At 42.6% G+C, this 19685-nt stretch overlaps 1 protein-coding gene across 2 annotated transcripts; it reads right to left on the reverse strand.

Annotated features, from left to right (window-relative positions):
* Nucleotides 1-55: 55 nt before the first annotated feature.
* On the reverse strand, nt 56-19635 carry btbd8 (BTB domain containing 8). Of its 2 annotated transcripts, none has more exons than XM_028403618.1 (19): nt 19554-19635; nt 18713-18831; nt 17410-17589; nt 15854-15978; nt 15398-15515; nt 14441-14530; nt 13725-13805; nt 13536-13632; nt 13145-13233; nt 11816-11918; nt 11163-11345; nt 10911-11078; nt 9042-9171; nt 8110-8171; nt 6968-7511; nt 6309-6396; nt 4986-5110; nt 2807-4693; nt 56-859 (listed from the first exon to the last, which is right to left on the reverse strand). In XM_028403618.1, the coding sequence occupies exons 2-19, from the start codon at nt 18814-18816 to the stop codon at nt 360-362; spliced, it is 4674 nt and encodes a 1557-aa protein (XP_028259419.1). In that variant the 5' UTR covers nt 18817-18831; nt 19554-19635; the 3' UTR covers nt 56-359. The 2 variants fall into 2 exon arrangements, with proteins under 2 accessions (XP_028259419.1, XP_028259420.1); XM_028403619.1 differs by lacking the exon at nt 19554-19635 and adding an exon at nt 19311-19480.
* Between the last annotated feature and the right edge of the window lie 50 nt (nt 19636-19685).

The following is a 19685-nucleotide window of genomic DNA, read 5'->3' on the forward strand; positions in this document are numbered from 1 at the left end:
ACTAATTAGGAGACTGTCAAAAGAGAAAATTTCTGAGAAAGAAATTATGTTTTTTTTTCTGAATCTTGAGCTTTCTCTACAGCTTCAGAAGCAACACCAATTAAACAGTCAGACATACAAAAATATCAGCATGCACAACAGCCCGTTTGTGACAAGAAACAGTCCACTAAGGGCGTAATGGGGAATGCAAATAAACTGCTGCAAAGTCCAGAGTTCTGCAGAGTCCAGGGGGGAAAAAAAGGACGCCACAAAGACCAGATGTGATCATAAATTATAATAAATTAAGACAAATTCCATGTAGCAACATTCAAAGTTCAAACAGAAGGCTCGGACTGTCCCGCAGGCTCTCCCCTGTGTCGTCAGTGATGCGTTTCCAGTTCCACGATGGTCCACTCACCCTGTGGAGATGCAGCGTCTTCTGGGGAGAAGCTGGTCACAGTGATGCTGGTGGAAGAGTCCTCCATGGGCGAGATGAGCTCCGCCCAGCGTTTGAAGGTCTCCTTCTCTGGGGACAGGAAAGCCTGCGAGTCTAGGCAGTCACGTGACAGGGACAGTGTCTGCTTGATAAGGTACTGGGCCAGGTTAAGCTCCTCGGGCACGGGGTTTATGATGCCCAGATTGGACTCGTGTTCTGATAGGAGCTGCCGGAGCAGGCTCCAGTCCCGCTCTGCAAACTCACTGCTACTGTCCTCGTCCCCTCGTTGCTTTTCCTCCTCTGCCTGCAGTCTAACAATCCTGTCCTTGTCCGAACAGTGTTCAAAGGCTTCTCCCACATCCATCTCGTAAATGGGAGAGAGGGCTTTGGATGGTCGGCGGTCATGTTTGCAGGTTTGATCCAATCTGTCACAACCATTGTCCCCTAAAAACAATTGACAATACTGCAAAATGACAAACTGAATAACTTCTCTGCAGTTCTTTTCCTCATTGTAGAGGCTATTAAATTAAAACAGAGATAACTGAAGGTTTACCATTAATGCAGCTGTGCCCTTTAAACAATACCAGTGACGCCAACTCAGTGAGTAGGAGGCGACACTGATGATCACATCATGATCAGTTAAATGGCAATACCATTAGCCACAACAATGTTAAAAGTCATCGGTTCAAAATGCATCCATCACTCCTTAATGTGTGTATGAAAGGGCAGACAGCTGCTTTAAAGGTAATGTACAGAGAAATGCTCTTCTGAATGCATCTCTTTATCCACCTGTTCAAACAGAGTAAGCCATGCATTGCCAGCACCAGTGAACTTTGCATTTGTCAGTAAAGTAACAGTGATATGTTTGTAGCTTTACGTGCAGGTCTTTGAACAGGCAGACCTAACAGACTCAAATACTATCACAAAAAAAAACCTAAAAGCAAGCAACAGTGCTTTAGCACAGAAGATGGCACACTACCATGTTTCTTTTAACATTCTCTTTTTTCTCTCTTTTTTTTTCTACTTATAACATGGCAAACGACTAATCACTGTGTGATGTTTGATGTGAAAAAGAAAAGAATTCACATGTTTGGGTAATGGTGCAGCAGGATTTCTGTTTCTAAATATGACCGTGAAGAAAGAGAGACATGGCAGAACCATGACAGCTGCTCTAGACACATATCAGATACTTTACAGAGGAGGCTACTGACACTACACAAAACCTACTGAACAAAACATAACACTTTTCTTAAAAAAAGGTGGACATCTATGTATCTAGACACAAGTCTACTGGGTGTGACAGGAGGTAATGGGGGAAAAAAAAATCAAAAACGTAGACATAAATAAAGGATGGTATGGGGTGACAAAGCAATAATAGCATGCATGTGTGCAGTGCAAAAATAAAACAAAAAACATAGGAACAGGTACATTCTTGAATAGAAACAAAAAGAAACTGCAAGGTGATGCTTGGGAAAAATTCCCCAGTATAACATTTTTTTTTTCTGAGAAATGTGCAGTGGTAGTTTGGTGTCTTGTAATTTACCTGAACGAATTTAAAGGTGCTACAGATCTACAGCATCTTAACATCAACAAATCATTTTTAAATGTTAGTAAAATCACTGTAAAGAAACAACTTCGCTGAGAATCTGAGTCTGTGGAGTGTAGGGAATGAAAAGGCAACAGAAAGAAGAATATGACGATCAGTAGTGTGATGTGTTTACGTCAGAAATGGCCTGACAGTCCTAGTAATTCTACTAACACATTCAAATGAATTTAGTAATGATACATCAATGTTAACATACTGTTTATAGCACCATTGTCAAATAATCTATGGCTTTAAAATGCCAGAGACGCCACTGCATAAAATAAATGACAAAGTAATCAAAAATCCTATTTTTTTTTTTATGTACATAAAAGTGCATTGGTATAACTATGTCACAGGCCTTGTCACAAGGCAGATTAGATGGATTAATATCGAAATGTACACTGCTTTCCCTTTTTGTGTGTAAACTGAGTTACTAAATGCCTCTGATTGATTGATTGAAAGGTAGTTCAGTTGTTTAAAATGTAGTTTTGGTGAGACCAATCTCCATCTTTAAAAGGATATTCATGTTGCAAATTCAAATTTATAACAGCTACATAATCAATGGGCAGAGAAGAAGAAAGCTATGTGAGGATATGAGCGCAGGATCGGTTTGAATTTGAACTGTAACTAGTTATAAAACTAGTATGCTCAATGATATCCTTTTTTCTAAGGAAGGGATGGGTGTTTCTTGGTAGAGGGAAAGGTGTAGGAATAAAAGGAGCATGAATCTTGCAAGGTAAAGTCTACCTTCACTGATGGAGTTTGGGGAGATAAAATGGGTTTGGGGTCTGTAGATCATACATTACCTGCTGGAGACTGTGCTGTATGTACAGGAGAGTCCCCTGTCAGCTGAGGCTCATTTAAGTCTAGATGTAAATCAGCTTTCTTGCGTTCGGAGGGATTGGAGTGATTTTTGCTCATCCCTCCGTTGTACTGTTCAGTGTGCCGCAGATCCAGGTGGCAGGGCCGCTCTTGGGGGGGCTGGTCTCTAGTATCAGGGTCCAGGGTAGGACAGCTGGACTTCACTCCATCCATCTGGATGTGATTACTCTCCTCCTGCATGGGCTCTTGGATCTCTGTGAGGAATACGGAGGATTTTTCGTCTCTTTCCTCTGCCGGTTTTTTGTGCCTTATATCTGTATTTTCAAGATGGCGGGGCAGGTGATTGTGTTCTGCTGTAGTGTCAGACTCGAAAACATCGCAGGGAGTCAAAGCATCATCTTGCTGCTGAGGTGGAGTTTGGATGCCGCCCTCTTCTGAGCCCAGCTCCTCACATTCGTCAACAGAGAGCAGCACTGACCGACGGAAGTTGGAACTGGACTGGTAGTCAGGCTGGTCATTCTCCTGGTCTACACCGTCATCATCAAACGCTAGGTTGACGATTCCCTGAAAGTGTGGCGAGGGTTCTGTTGGCGGCGCTTGACCCTGACTTGGAATCACCTCAACTTCTGATCTCTCATCTTCTGTCTCCTCCTCATCATCGTCTTCCTCCTCAGAAGAGAAGAGCTGGTGGTCAGGGACACTTTTTACAGTCACAGTGGCTTCAACCTCTGAGTGCTCCTCCTCCACTGGAACTTCATCTCTCTGCAACCAGGAGCGTGGGCGCTGTCTTACCCCCTCTTCCTCACTGGTGGTTTCTGCCTCTCTCCCGCGCAGCCGCACCTCCACTCTTAACCCTGCCCCACCTTCGTACATCTTCAACTCCTCTGGGGTGCTGGTGTCACTGCTACTGCGACCCAAAAAGTCATGACAGCGCATGGTACCGCACTTGGACACTCCTCTGTCGTTGGAGCAGTCATCATCTTGGGAGCCTCCTGCGTCATAGTCCTCTGAGCGTGGCTTGATGTCATCAGAGGAAGTGGTGTGTGTGCTGCCAGTCTCAGACTCTGGGCTGACCTGATGGTGAATGCCACTCCAGGAGTCTTCTACAGGAGTATCAGTGCTTCCAATGCTGCAGGGAGTGTCTATGGGGTGTTCAGTGTCTCTTGGGGAATTTGGTGAACTGACCTCATGAGCTTGTCCACCACTAATATGAGCAGGGATGACACCACTTTGAGGCGGTTTCACTTTAGTCCCTTCAGTTGGTTTGCAAGAGTCTATTTTAGAAGCTTTGACTTGGGGGATATTGCTAATTGCTGGTGTGTCGCTGCCCTCATCTCCTGCACCAGTGTTTCTTGACAGGCTTTCAGTCGTTGGTTTCGGGCTTGATTCCAGATGAAGTGAGTCTCCTCTGCCCTGGTTTGCTGGCTGTGTATTTAGCGATGCAGGCTGGTCAGAGGGCGCTTGTTCTGCAAGATCTTTTTGCTCTGCACCAGACTCAGTTTTACAATGTGATTTTTTACCATCCACTGCCTCTCTTGCTTTAGTTTCTGACTTCTTGGAAGCAGCAGAAGGTCTGGATGCTCCTCCAGCTTTTGGTGAGGCTTTCTCTGTAGATAATTCAGTAGTACTTTTTGGCTTTGGTCCAGACTTGGCAGCTACTACTGAGGATTGCTTGGAGGGGGCCAAAGAGGCTTTCCCAGGTTTAGCACTGGATTTAGCTGAGACTCCAGTCGTGGATACAGGTTTTGTGGGTTTCTTTTTTGGAGCTTCACTGGCTGCTTTGTCTGCTGCTGAGGCTGATTTCAACCCATCCTTGCTGTCTTCTTTCCTGGGGGAAGCTGGCTTTTTCATGGACGATCCATGTTTGGAGACTAAACCAAGGCAAAAACAGAACGAAACATTATTACTATGCAACATATTGACTGTGGAGGTACGAAGTTTTGTTTAGAATCCTGTCATCACAGAAATTCGGTCATTGGATTTCACTTAATGACAATGGTAACGGGTAGGAGAGGAACAATAACAATAGCTCACTATTTCATTCAATTTCAGCATGAGTTATTCTGTTATCTTTTGTATTCTAACACAAAAATTGGATCAATTCTTCTGGGGATGGTGTGGAAAAACCCACTCCAGTGGTACCCTCTGTATTGGGCATCTCACCATGGTGGTCTGGTGTGCTTCTTCCCTTGGCGTCTGCTCTTGCTGTCGTCACCCCGGCTGCAGGTCTGTCTGATGCAGCAGTCTTGGCTTTGCCAGTTTCTCTGACACTTGGTTTATTGGTAGGACTGTAACAGTGACACAGATGGGCAAAAACCACAAAGACAATAAAGTAACCACAAATGATTTGCCCGGGTAATTAAAACAACGGACTCACATCATCATAATAATTATGAGAAGAGTTGCAGGGAAAGTGAAATAATTCAGTTTAACACCAGTGGGGGGCAGCAATGGTTTTCCCCCTATCAGTTTGACAAGGGCAAGCTTCTAAGGCTTGAGCTGTTTATCAATGCAAAGAATTTCAAATTGTTACTTGTGTCCTTGCTGAGGATGTTCTTCCCTTGTGTTTTAAATAAGCCAACTTCAAGAAACCAGAGAGTACATTCTAACAGCGTGAGACTTGCTGTGTGCTCAAGGTCAAAAGAGTTTGAAAAAAACTCTTAAAATTGGAGTTTTATCTACCTTAGATTGTCATGGCCATTGATAGACATCCAGAACAGTTAAATGTATACACTGCATAGATGAATTCTTATCTGTACCCTATTTCATTAAAAAGAGTTTTGTCTAATTATTTACTCTACCAGCTATTTATTGGCTAACTTACAAGCATCCTTTTTGGCGAAACAATTTAATAATAATGTGTTCCCAGGATGGATACTGACTGTGAAACAGGTATTTTTAACATCTTTGAAAGACACATAAGAGGCTTGTCAGCTACACAGCCGATTTCATCCTGTCTGACAACCACATGCAACCTAAAAAAAATGACAGGTGATACCGTGTTGCATCATATTTCGTATTTGCCTTGCATTTACATTATTAAACATTCAATTGTACATATTTGTTTTGTGAATAAATCAAAGTTCAATCTTCAATTTAGTTCTTTTTTTTCTTGAATGGTTTCCTTAACTCACAGTATTAGTGTTGTCTGTTATAAGCCTGGATATTAAAGTGTTTGTGTCTTCTGTCACATCTTCAATACTCTGAAAGTTGCTCCTTTTCATTTTACACAACTATTTCTAGTGCTCCCTTACTGTAGCAAGGCAAACGTCCCAGAAATATATGCTACTGTAGCAAAACAGAGATTTGAGAAATGTGGGTTATACAACAGCTATTTTTATCAAAAGGTTTCTAATGCCTGCCAAGTGTTCACCATTTTGCAAACGGTATTAGAGATAGTATGGCTTTTTCACCCAAGAGTCAAGTTATTGCCCTTGACTGAATAACTAAATTGATAACACTGTGATGTTAGGAAGTAAATCTCACCTGCTGGTCTTTGTTGTATCGGATCTCTGAGGAGGTTTTGTCAGTGGGGATTTGTTCACTGCCTTGGCCTGCTGTTTGGGCTTTGCACCTAAAATACACAACATAAACCAACTGCTGAAACTCAATTGGATCTGAGAGCAATCACTGTGGAGTACTTTTTCATATGCTGTGTTCTCAGTGTGTGCTCACATTACAGTCGTTAGTCACTTTCTGGGTGGAGCACATGGACACCTGCTGCTCTTGTGCCAGCACAACAGACAGCTGAGGCCCACTCGAGCCGTAAACTCTACTTTTCTAAAGCTACACTAAACACAAAGGTGATCAGTCACACCACCCTATGTGACAGCTGTACAGGGCTATGACCTCTGCCGTTTCACTGTTTGATACCAGCAGGCTGCCAAGGACAGCCCCATGTGGTTTGTTTCCTGATAAATCAATATTCATACATGACACTACCCTTGTCTTCCAAAAAAAAAACCCTCTTGGCCACAACACAACATTCATCACACTAATTAGCTTGCAGGTCCTTCCATATTTCAGCTACAGTGATCCCTCGATCCCTCTCGCTGACACTTCTTCTTGGCTGCAGTGATGCACTACATTGTAATCGCTGTCAGTCACAATAACCAAATGTAAAGAAATCAATAAAGAGCATAAACCTGGAATAGAGTGAGTGTCATTGCGAGGGCTGCTGGCACCGTTCTCTGGCGAGGCACTGCCTGATGTGGATGAAGCAGCGGGCTGGGCCTGGGTGGTGCCAGCAGTGTTGTCAGCCTTTCCTGCTGAGCTTTTCTGAGCCTTCATTACCACTGCCTGGCTTGTAGCTGTGCAGCTCGCAGGAGACGTTTTAGGCCTTGCACCTGGGTTTGGCTTCCTTTCTTGCTCTTTTGCCCCATGAGGGCTTCTGGGGCCATTGGCGCTGGCTGTATCCCGTCTGGTCCCTGCAGCCCCTGTGCCATTGACAACTGGTGCGGCAGCTGATGCTGTCTTAGCTTTCGCTGCTACACTTCTGTCTCCTACTTTCTTTACAGTCTTGGACTTAGATGCGTGACCATCTCCTGTTTTGTTAGCCGTCCCCAGTCCATCAGACTTCATGGCTGACGTAGAAGTGCGGGAGAAGGAATTTCTGTTTTCAGACAGCCTCAGCGCCCTTTGCACAGGAGGACTCTCAGGTGCAGATGAAGGGCATTTTACAGCCTTTGGCTGCAGGAAGAAAAACTACATTAGTCAAGAAGCAGTATAATTTTCCTGGATTAACCAGCAAAGCTACTAAACCCATCTTGACTGCCTAACAGTTGATATTAATGGGAAAAAGAAATTGTGCTTCTTTCCTCGCCTCCTTTACTTTCCTTGTTCTAATTATCCTTAAGTGTCAGAGGAACAATGACATGAAGAAATTACCTTGCAGGTTTAGAGAAAGCATAGAATTCCTCTTTTGCAGGAGCTTCTCTGCTCTGAACCACTCAGGCCTAATATCTTTGCAATCCCCATGTGATCATGTCAGCCAGGATTATCTTAGCTATGCCCCTGTTTAGAGAGGTCCTGCTGTTCATTTCATACTATAGCTCTTATCTGTGAGAGTTGGGCAACTGTGACATATGGCATCTGATGGCCACAGACTGTAATGACTGACTGAGAGGGATCACAATTTACATACATTTCTCTGGCCTAAAACAGCCTTGGAATCAAGTTCACATCATCAATTGGGTCAAAATTATAAGTACTGATTAACAAATAAATCTCCAAGTGTATTTTTTTTTCAAACATTAAATAAGAAATAAATAAAGCGGTCGAATATTACCTGTGAGCTACTGAATACAGGCTTTTTCCCAAGTCTTCGGTTGTCCCCTTTATCAATAGCATCTGATAAAACAGGATAAAAGCAATATGAACTCTTTGTGTTTTCCTTGCAAATCAAGTTATTCCAATCTGAGCCAACACAAAAAGAGCAGCAGCATTATGCCTCAAGCTGCTACTTGAGTCCTTCATTATCAGAAACAGAGTAGTCATTCTTTTCATTCACAAAATTCCTATTCCCCCCCACCCTGTGTTTACCCGCTGACCGTAAGGAAACAAACATTGAAATCAATGGATTGATCAATCATTTCTGGTAAACACTCTGGCAAACAAAGCAAGCTCCTTTCTATACTAAAGCTAACACTTGATCTCATCTAATTTAAAAGAAATGTGGTAAAATTGACTCTGTTTGCTGAAAGGTATGTTATGTTCTCATGTATGGTCTGAAATCAGAATACACACATGCACACACTGATACCAGGCAAATAAATTATTCATGCAGTGCATTTCAACACATTACTAGTTCAACAGTAAGAAAGCTGTACATTTGTATCTGTGAAGGTTTAAAAAGTGCAGAGCAAGTGCATAAAAACAGCAATCCAGCCGCTCACTCCCACCCATTAAAAACAAGCATGTCGCATCTGGTGCAATTGCCATGTTGGTGTGCAGTCATCTGCCCGAGACAAAATAGCTCAGACAAAATGCGAGCCAGTGGACAATAAATGGGTTAGTAGTGGCTGTGAAGGAAGAAGCTGAATGTTAAATCAGGCAACAGCATATGTTACAATGGCTTCAGTCCATTTCTAATGATGCAGAGCCACTGCTTCACTAGGCTGGGTTCAGAAGGAAAAAAAAAATCACAGACATCTGCACGTACTGCAGTATGAATATCATGCTGACTGGAAAAAGGCTAAATGTTAAGATATTATTCTTTACCTGCCAGTATCCTTTCTCTGTGTTTGGATGACAGAGTCTCCCATCCCTGCGTGTGGCGAACGGCATAAAAAGTCTGAAGCAGGAAGGTCCAGAGCCGCCCGCGTAGAGTACAAATCTCCTGCCTGAAAGACTGGCGATAATACCAAGGAGAGAGGGAGGAGAAGAATGGAAGGGGTGCGCTAAAGCATAAGCGAATCAGCAGCTGCTTGAAGAACCTTTCACCATGGCAACAAATACCCCTCCCTCCTCCTCGCTCTCCCTTTCTCTGTCCCTCCCTTCTCCGTCTGGCTGTGTTGCAGAATCCACTTGAGCTCTCATGGGCGAAATCTGTGATGTCACTGGCTGATGCCCATTCTCCTGTTACCACGCCTGATTAGAAAAACAGGGCTGGGAGGTGGGGAGGAGCTATCCCTGCCCTCTTCCGCTTTCCTAACCACACACACCCTTCAGCAGCAGATACACAGCCAGATTAGTGAAGGTTGCTGGCTCACGTCACTGTCTCCCTCACACTAATCCATTCTGCCATACTGTCCAGTATTTACAGGGGTTATGCGCTTTAACTTGTTCAGCCAGGTCACTTTCTTCTGCAAGTCATCTTGCAGGCTAAACTGGCCTGCTCTCGTGGTTTTATCAGTATGTATTGTGACTGCTGAATATTGACTGCTATGCTTGGTGATGCTACAACACAGAATAAAACATAAAGCTAGTGATATTCCACCCCTTTTTCAAATCCCACTAAAAGACCAAAACACACAAAGTTTATGTAGGACCAGCCGCCTGGCCTTAAAAAAAATACAAATAAAAATAGCTGCAGCTAGATACAGTAGTTGTTGGCAAAGGTGACCTAAGCAGGAAAACACTGTCCATTTAGAGGGGATTAACTTTTCAATAAAAAAAAAATCATATACAGATTCATATACCGGTACATTTGGTGCTTCATGGCATGACTTAAAGACTTAAGAGTTACTGGACTTCTTCCATTAGTGCTATTAACACACATGCACAGACATGCGGGTGATGTAATAAACAGTCGTACCAAATATGCTGAATTATTCCATTAATAAAAGGGGAGTTAACAAGCCATGATCAGTTACAAATAGCAAGGAGCTGTTGCTGTCCAAAAAACTCCAATAGGGATAGGGGTACTCGGGTAGGTAAGACCTTGACTTGAAGCCAAATTGGGTGTGCATGTGGGCTGACCCCCATCAGTATCTATGAACAGAGGCTTGAGTTGCCCCACAAGCAACGATCCACACTCTCTAAAGTCTGTTAACACCTTAGTGACTGATACAAAAGGGGCTCTAGAATTCTTGTTCAGTCCAGGTCTTGGTGGTACACCGCTGCATTAGGCATGAATGATTTGTCCCATCAGTTCTGCAGACTTATCCTTTAAGGTGATATGTAAAGTGGACTTTATGCATTTTTCTACAGACATTTGCTATTCAAAAAAACTGGTCTAAACCAACAGGACTAAAGAGCCATTTTTATAACCCTCCACCTCAAGTCAAGCAGCATCACACCTACATTACATTGCTGACTAAATCAAACCAACACTAGACACATACCAGTTTTTTTTCTTGATAAGGCAAGTGCATTAGGACCTTGGCCTTCAGAATCTGTGTGCTATCCTGTATTCAGAGTGAAGTAAAGCTCACGACTATCAAGCTGTGAATCTGACAGTTATCATCTTATCAGAAGAAAAGCGTTGTTTAAACATGCCATAAGATTAAGATGTTTGCAGTCCAATCCAGAGAAGGTTTGTCTGGTGTCTGGCTTACCAGGCTACAAAGCCTGATCTAAAGAATCCACTTTAATCCTCAAAAAATTGATGCTCACAGTGTGATGTAATAAGAATCAGCTTAATTTCACCTCTCGTATTTGCCCTTGCTGCTCCAGGTAGAAATCCTCCACAAAGTCATCTCCACACAGAGAGTGAACGGCAGTGAAAAGATCACAGCAGTTATCCACAGTCACACCTTCCCTGACGGCTGAACACAACTTCTTCAACAACGCAGGCTCGGTTGTAAACTCCTCCCTCTGTAACACAATGCAGACAGAGAGAAACCATCCTAAGGATCCATGCTGAATATTCCCATCATTATTGCTGCATCCCCACCTTACCCTGCGAAGGTCCTGGAAGGCCTGAGTGTGTGTGACTTTGGAGAGGTGCTGGACAATGACACACAGGCTCTCCTCCTGTAACTCTGTGGCCAGGCTCTTCACCTGCTGGGCCCACTTGACCTCAGGGAGACTGTCAATCAACTGCTCAGTGCCACAGAGCATGGTTACTGCATTCTGGACAGTCTGAATGGAAACATCTATCAGTCTAAAGAGACTGTGTCTACATGAGAACACAAAATAGAGTCAAGCGATCTCAATCCTACTGTATATAAAAATCACCCTTTCACTCCTGCCCAGGACCTATTGATCAGTGGAGGGATTCCCTGTACTCTGAACATAGTTCTTGGCTAGCTCTATATCGCAGCACTTGCCAAGATTGAGCAACAGTCTTGTTATATTCAGAGAAAAAAAACTGCCACCTTATTTCGGAAAAAAAAAATGAGATGCTCAAGACTCAATTATCAATTACAAGCCGGGATCTTTCTGCAGCCACATCATACGCCTTAATTACACTGTCTTTAATAACTGTGAATTTAATAAAGGTCATCTCTGATTAGATCATGTTCAAACTTCCTTCCTGTGGAAAAACACTGGTGAGCAGCTTTGTGGTATTTGTGCTGTTACATGAATAATACTGGGAGGGAGGACCTTACCATGGTTTCAGTCACAGCAGTTAGACAGGCTCTGTGGAGCTCTGGGGACAAGAGGGAAAAGTTCCTCTCACACCAGGCCTTCACAAAATGTTCAGCAACCCACCTGAAAATACACATAGTAGAGATAACAGGAGAGTTCATTGATTTGACCAATCAGAGTGCAACAAACTCCTGGATGCCTCTCCAGCCTGGCTCCGCTTGAGGGAACAGCAGAGCCAGGCTAAGACTCTCAGTGATGCACTGCTGCACAGAGCAGCCCTGCTCAGTTCACCATCATAGTCGCGTGACTCATCAGACTCAGCAGAGACAACACGGCAAGCGCAACACCCCCCCACCACATCTACATACACACACCCATGCACACACCACTTCAAATGAGAACCATGAGAACCAGCTCACAGCTTCGCTCAACACATCCTATTTCCCTGACCTACATTCACACACTTCTTGCCCATTTACTGCAGTGTGCAAAACTGTAGTCAGTGGAGGAGAACTCAGAAAGAGAAGATCTGAGATTGCAAGTATATAAATGAATGTGCAGCACAATGAAATATGACAGCATTTACAGCAGGGTCTAAATGCTTGTATTTTGCTATGTTATTTATTCTGTTAAGTAGGAATTCATTAAAAACAGAAGAAAATTCCACACCGAAAAGTTGCACTATTTCTACATCAGATACTTCAGTGTCATTGACCTTATAAACATCTTCATGTCCATCTACTGCAGCATTTAGGTGAATCTGATGGACATATGGCTTAATCTAATGCATACATGCACTGTTCACCTCTTATAAATATAGGTGGGCATTAGGTTTTCAGTAAAGCATTGATTACGAAGTAATGATAGTGGTAAATGTGGATAGACCGAAGGTATCCTGAACTCCTGAAGTTACAAAGCAAAATGATATCATATTCTGATATGGACAGGTTCAACTTCTAATGAAATGCAAAATAAAAGTACCAGCAACAGTGATCTTAGATCAACCAGATAGTATAATGAAAGGCCTTTTACTTTCTAGAGGAGTGGTCTTTTCTTTTGAAAGCAGGACTTTAACCAAATAATAATTGTGCCTTATTAAATGTATTTAATTTATATATTATCCAATACTAATATTGTTCAGAAGAGTTATGTTTCTCAATAGAGCAATTTGCATCATCACCCTTGCTTCTGGCTGCTTAATTATACAGAAATTCACATGCTGGTTACTTAGCAACAAGATTTTGCAGTATAGAGTGCATGAAGTGAAGGGGCACTGTACCTTGCAATGGCAAGAAAGGTAATTGCATACATTTCAAAGCTGTAATACAAAACTGTTTGTAGCCACTTACCTTTTACACAGCATGTGGAGGTTTTGAAGGCCTAAGGCATGTGTGAGGGACAGGCACTCGAGGACCGTTCTCTGAACCCCATCAGCTGACTGCACACACATGGAGAACCCAACATTACCACATTGTGGCTGTATGCCTGGTTATCTAGTTAAGTGGAACTTCACATCCATGTCTGTTCAGAGTCATGTGAACAACTTCTTCAAGAAAATATGCTAGAGACTAGACAGACATGTGTTAATTGTTGATTGAAAAGGCTACCATATAGTAAATAATGTAAAGATTATTTTGAATGTAAAAGATGTTGTAATAAATAATGAAAAGTCAAATATAGTTCATGTCCCACAGTGTACACGAAACCCATTCTTTAGCTCACTACTTCTCTATAGCTGACCTTGGGAAAAAAGCGGCAGTAGTCTCGGGTCAGAACCATCTCCACTACATCCTTCATCCCCTCCAAACCCAGCATGTCTGCAGCCAGCACGACCTGACTGTAGGAGAGTAGGCATCACGTAAAATTCAGCTTGTTTTTTTGCAGTCATGTGTTCTAATTTTATAAAGCCTGTTTGTTCTAATACTGTACCTGGCACTGGCTCCGCTAGGCAGGTCCACAATGGCTCCATACATGAACTGGAGCAATATCTCCATCTCATCTGGCCCTAAGCTTAAAACGTTAATACAATAAACATGTTTACTAGTCGCCTTATCTCAGCCTATTGCTCTTTGTGTTAGTGCAGGGGTACTATATAGCACATATTATTTCCATAAGGGTTACAAATAAAAAGAAAATATATACAGTATCATAGAACACTCCATTCACGTGACCTCAAAGGGTTTCCCCCCACATGTCAGCTCAGGCGTTCTCCATTCTGACAGCCGTGTCACCTCCTGTTACCCTCAGATCAGTAATACTAAGACAAGTGACACATCACTCCCTGGAGGAAAGAAGTGGGCTTCATTTGCCAATCTGAAAGACCGAGACTGTGGGTGGTAGTGAGGGGGTGGGTAGTAGTGGGGGCTCTATTGTGGGCGATGAATGTGCCTTGCAGACAAAAATCGTGCTAGTAAAAATCTGCAAAAACTATTTGAGCTTACACTGTGTGTGTTGTTGGGTATGTGAAGTCACAAACAGTGTCAGCGAAACCCCATACTGTAATGATCCTCCTCTGTGGTGAGGCATGAATAATTAACTACAGCTGTAGCATTCAGGAATTATGTCTGGAATGGTCAGAGCAGGAGGAGGGTGTGTTATTGATCCCTATTCCCTGCCGTGTAATGACATTTATGTACAAGTCTTACCCTTGCAGAGTGATGCACTGTCTGGAGCTCTCCATCCAACTCCCGCTAAGCATGGCTCGGAAGTACTGAGACCGCGCACACAGGATTGCCCTAGAAAACCAGTAAAGCAGGCAGTTGCATGTCAGATCCACCCACCGTTTAATATTTCACTTGTCATCTGCTGGGACTGGGTGTACTTAAGTGGCTTTGAAGTGACAAGCAAGGAGGACATAAATTACACTGTGTGTTTTTTTATCTCTGGAGGCTGTATTTTTATTCTCTCTGACCTGATTGTGCTGTTACTGATATGGAAACTACAGTATATGACATTGCTGTACTGTGATGTGTTTTCACAGGATGGATCTGATTGAAAATATAATAACCATAAAGTATATACATTTCCATCTTAAAAGGCCCTTCTGTGTAATCTTCCTGTCTCCCCTCTCACAAAGTGCTATCAGCTAAATTCCACTGATCATCAAGAGTTTCTAAACCTTCAATGTCCACTTTTGAAACACATTATGTTTTTCAATCTTTGAAATGGAAAAGCATCCATCGTAACCTATTGTGATAGGATTGTGACTGTGATACTACGGTACAGAGTATAGTACCTACACTCATTATCTTTTGTAAAGGAATAATGACAAATAATATAGCAAAGTACAAGTATAAGTGATGGGTTGTGAAGCCCAGCTTCTGCAGCTCACACTTTGCTGTCATACACATCACTGCTGGCGAGTAGCGAAACAAACATACAAAAACAAACACAGTCCCACTTCTCTCTGATAAGCATTCACTGGCTGACTGGCTTCTCCCCTGAGCAGAAGCCTGGAGAAACCTGTCTCCATGGTTACCAGCTGCTACTACTACCTCTGCATCACTGAATGACCACCAAAGAGCATATGTGCCAACTCTGTAGTGTTGAAATGTGGCTGTAACGCACTGAATAGAGCCTACAATAAGACAATAAACACACACCTGTGGCAGGAGAAGAGTTGCTCTGCTACTTGGATGGTGATGTCGCACTGTTCACCCCTTTGATACAGACCCAGCAAGTCAGCACCAAGACCAGAGGCTGGGTCAAGAACAACAGCGCCTGAACAGAAGGAAGAGTGAAGAAGACAGAGGCTTACAGTATACATTAACCTGTGGAAGCCCCTATGGGTATTGTGTGTGTTTGTGTGTGTTTGTGTAAAATAACAAAAACATTTATTCACAATATTGTAAATATATAAATATATATGTAAAAAAGCAGCTCTGCAGAATTGCCTTGCTGTAATTAACAGTAACAACAACATGGATCCCAATGTGATTAGCTTTTAATTGGATTATGGCAGAGATAACATGATGAGAGGAAAGTGGAGGGAGGGGGGCACTAAAACATCACATAACCTAGAACAAACCATCCAGATGCGAGCATGTTGATCTGTTTACCTGAGTCAGTGGAACTATGAAGGTCTGCTTCGTCGAGAACAGGCAGAACACTTTCTGGCAATGAGCCCTCCACATCTGGGATTATTTCAGTTGAGTGCATGCTCTGGTCTGCTGTGTACAGCCGCCTGCAGGGAGGGGGAGACTGAAAGTTAATTATATCTGGTTGTTTCATCCATTTTTAAAATCACAGGCTCAGTGGATGCACCGTGACTTCAGTGACACAGCTGACCACAGCCTGACATGTGCAGGTTTCTGCTCAGTGAAGCTTTTTGATAAGTGACTGGTGATTCTGTATAGGAGGCCTCCAGGTATAGGTCTGATTGCTTCTAAAAAATGACTTATTTAGCACTGGACACTAATTTCCTATACATACATGTTGTTGAGGTCACAGTCAAATGAAAGTGCAGCAGGGATGGTATTTATGTAGGTCGCCTCCTCATGGGATCCAAGCCAATGAGAGTTTTTTTTCCATAGCACCAGAAATGGTAAAATTCTAATGCTTTTGTAGGTTTTAGACTTCATTCCTGTGGCACTACATGAGCAAAAGGGCGAGAAGGTTAACCCTTACAGCTTCCTCCCCTCTTCACAGTGCTGCTGCCTGTACCCATTCAACCATCTTGAAATTCACAGACACAACATAAAAACCTAGACATTAGCACAACGAACACTGAAGAAATAATAACAGACCCGAGAAGAGAGGCGAAGAGCCTACAATGGGTGTTTAATAGCAGCACAGCAAGTAACTGGGGCCAAATGTATACCACTTGGCACTGGCTGTTCTCCCCCTCCCCTCTAGAAGATGATCCACAGAAATTGAAAGCTAAAAAATAGATTTAAATAACGTATCCTAAAGCGATAAGCTCTTTTTATACAAGACCTACTTTCTTCCACTTTACTTAAATTATTAACACATTACATAGAACTCTTTAGTAAGAAAAGGAGCAACAACAACAACCTAAAGCAAAACCAAAAACATTTTCACATGTATAGTCCTCAGAATTGGGGGAATGTATAAGGCATAATTCTGGTGTTGATTCCAAAACTGAGGCAAGGACATGACCCATCATCGAATTTGAAAACTCTTCAATCCTTCAGGTCAGTTAATATGAAGAAGCAGAGTTTAAAATTTATAATACTTTTCTAGGACCAATGTTTAAATATTCTTTGACAAAAACTAATCTAACCTTCAACCAGCAGTGCTGCATGCACTCCATGTGATCTAGCAAATGAAGTTTATCTCCACAGTATTAAGACCAAACAAAGATGCCTTTTTTCTCTTGTCCTGATTAAAGTTTGCTTATAAGACAAAAACATAAATAAATGCCACAAAGACTGCACTGTTACTCAGTACTGTACTTGGAGCAGATGATTATAAATACTGATAATGTGGGACGTGTATATCTCAACACCAACACAAATAAAACATGGTGCACATGGCGCCCCCTGTCAGTCAGACACTACAAGTGTAAGTCTGTGTAAAGGTTTTAGGTAAAACTACAAAGTAGTGTTTGTATCAGTTGGCTAAATAAATAAGAAAAGTAGTGTCTGGCACTTACCTGAGGAAATCTTTTAGTGCAGACAGCTCAAAGCTAGGCAGATGGATGATGATGGGATCTTTGTGCGTCTGTCCACCAAGGATGTGAGGAGCTCTGGCCAACAGTACAGCCCTGTGTGCTCGGACTGAGCCCGAGCCAGCGTACAGAGAAACATCGGCCTCCAGTTCCTCCTGCAGCAACCTGAGGACATACATTACCAAACTTTATCAGGGGCACTTCAACCAAAACCCTTGAACAACTGAACAATAAACTGTTGTTTGTGTTTTCCTCAAAGCCAACACAGAATATAGATGATAAAGAAAGGCCAGATCGTCACAGATTAATCTGATGGCCTATTTTTCCACTTTAGAACAGAAGCAAAGTCCTGGGGCAGTACATTACTTCTTTACCATCCTTGCATCTCGCCCCGCCTCATTGACTGATCTGGGTGACCCAGAATCCAGTCAGCTTACGGCCAACTGGGTTCTAAGAGTTCAAATGCTGCTGCTGTGTCCTTTTGTGTTACTCTGTGATGAAGAGTGGGAAACTGATGAGTCACTCGTGCGAAAGTGAGAATCACACCCATGAACTGCTCAAATCCATGTGAACTTGAAACTTGTGAGCTAAGTGTGAATTTGCTGTGAGCAAAGTTTTCTATTTCAGATCCACTGATCCTGTTATCCGAGGTTGTTTAGTAATTAGGGCAGCTTTTTATCCATTAATTCCAAAATCTCTTATTTTCTTTGTGTCCTTTTAACAATCATTGAAATAACATGTTCCCCAAAAACAGACAAGAATGTTTTGTCAAATGTAAGTGTATGGCATTTCTTCAACAGTTTAAAATCCTAGATTCGATTGCTGAAAGGCTGAACAATATCCCAGGGAAAAGCAACATCAAACCGGTCATCCATAAAACATTTCAACATAAGTTGAATACTTTAAAACATTTTAAAAATGACAGTAACTACAGTAAAGCTAGACTCAGAAACAGCAAGTATGGTCCAAGTCCCAGCTGCACTCAGGTTGGGAGAGGTGGACACTGGTCATTAGGAGTTTTCAAGGAAGAGCCTGACCACAATTCATTTTTTTATATAGATTATATACAAATATTGCAGATTATTGAAAAAAGGCTACAGGTATGTGCAATCACATAGTGTACGCTGCTTTAATATGGCTTGGTGATGACAGGTCCTTCAAGTGTTTTAATAAGAAAAGAAAAGGCAAGCTTTGCAAAACATTTGTTTTGTTTGAAAGATATTTTGTCAAAAATCAGTATTCCCCCTGTTGGCCTTAGTAGGTCAGTGGATACTGTCACATGGCTTACCTGTGAAGATCTGCAGACAAAGCTGACGATAAACATCTCTTTAGTTGTTCTTTGTATTTGCGCTCTTTGGCCTGGAACTCTCTTGCAGCCTCGGTGGTGATCATGTTTTACTATGTTTTCTAAGACAGAGGTAAGACAGACAGACATTAGATAACATCTATACCAAATGCATGCTCTCTCTGTCTCAACAATGAGTCAGCCAAGTATCTCAAAAAATGACCAATGTGCCTGCACGTTTCCCTTTACAATACACAACGCTGCTAACTTCACCTGTCTTCTCTGAGTGACCTCTGCTGTCACCATCTTCCTCCACTCACACTGACTTGGCGTTACCTGCCATTGTGCTCCAGAGTGGCGCTGTTTAACCGCCTTGAGCCAAATCAATGAAAATGGGAATATGTACACACGGCAACCGCACATAGTCATTGTGTTTCGTGACGGAAAAATACAATTATTTACCATTACTACACACGGTAATAACACACCTGCTTACTATGGTTTTCAATAACAGATAGCATCACTATCATCACGTCTCCCTATTTTAAGTGCATTAAATTCCATTACCAGCTGTCCAAAAGACGACACACAAAGAGCATACCTTCACTGATAGATATATTTCCGTCTGGTTCGGCTCGGTCAGTGATGTAAGCTGATAGTCACTATCACTCTTTTTCCTCTCGCAGCTAGCATGCTAGCTCTAGCTAAGATGAGTTACTGCTAACAGTCACTTATTTCTTAGGAACCTAAACGTGTTGAAGAACAGACCTGTGTACGTTAGCTGCGGCTGATATTAAAGAGACATGGTAAAAAAATAACAATAAAAACGGGCTGACCCACTGACCGTTGTTGTTGACATCACTGCTGCACGCTGTTCACCACCCACTTGGACGCGGTTGGCCAAACGAAGGAGCAGACCAGCCGTCACAGCCAGGAAGTGGCGACGCATGCGCAGTATAAGCAGGACGGCCAGACC

This window comes from Parambassis ranga, chromosome 4 (genome assembly GCF_900634625.1).
Source record: "Parambassis ranga chromosome 4, fParRan2.1, whole genome shotgun sequence".
NCBI lineage: Eukaryota > Metazoa > Chordata > Actinopteri > Ambassidae > Parambassis > Parambassis ranga.

What these genes read in the sequence shown, in the direction of transcription:
- btbd8 (XM_028403618.1), bottom strand. Translation starts at nt 18,816, where the DNA reads ATGATCACCACCGAGGCTGCAAGAGAGTTCCAGGCCAAAGAGCGCAAA. An exon ending in CTCCACATGCTGTGTAAAAG is followed by an intron (nt 11,919 to 13,144) that starts GTAAGTGGCTAC and finishes GTGTATTTTCAG; the next exon opens with GTGGGTTGCTGAACATTTTG. An exon ending in TGACACTCACTCTATTCCAG is followed by an intron (nt 6,397 to 6,967) that starts GTTTATGCTCTT and finishes TGTGTATTTTAG; the next exon opens with GTGCAAAGCCCAAACAGCAG.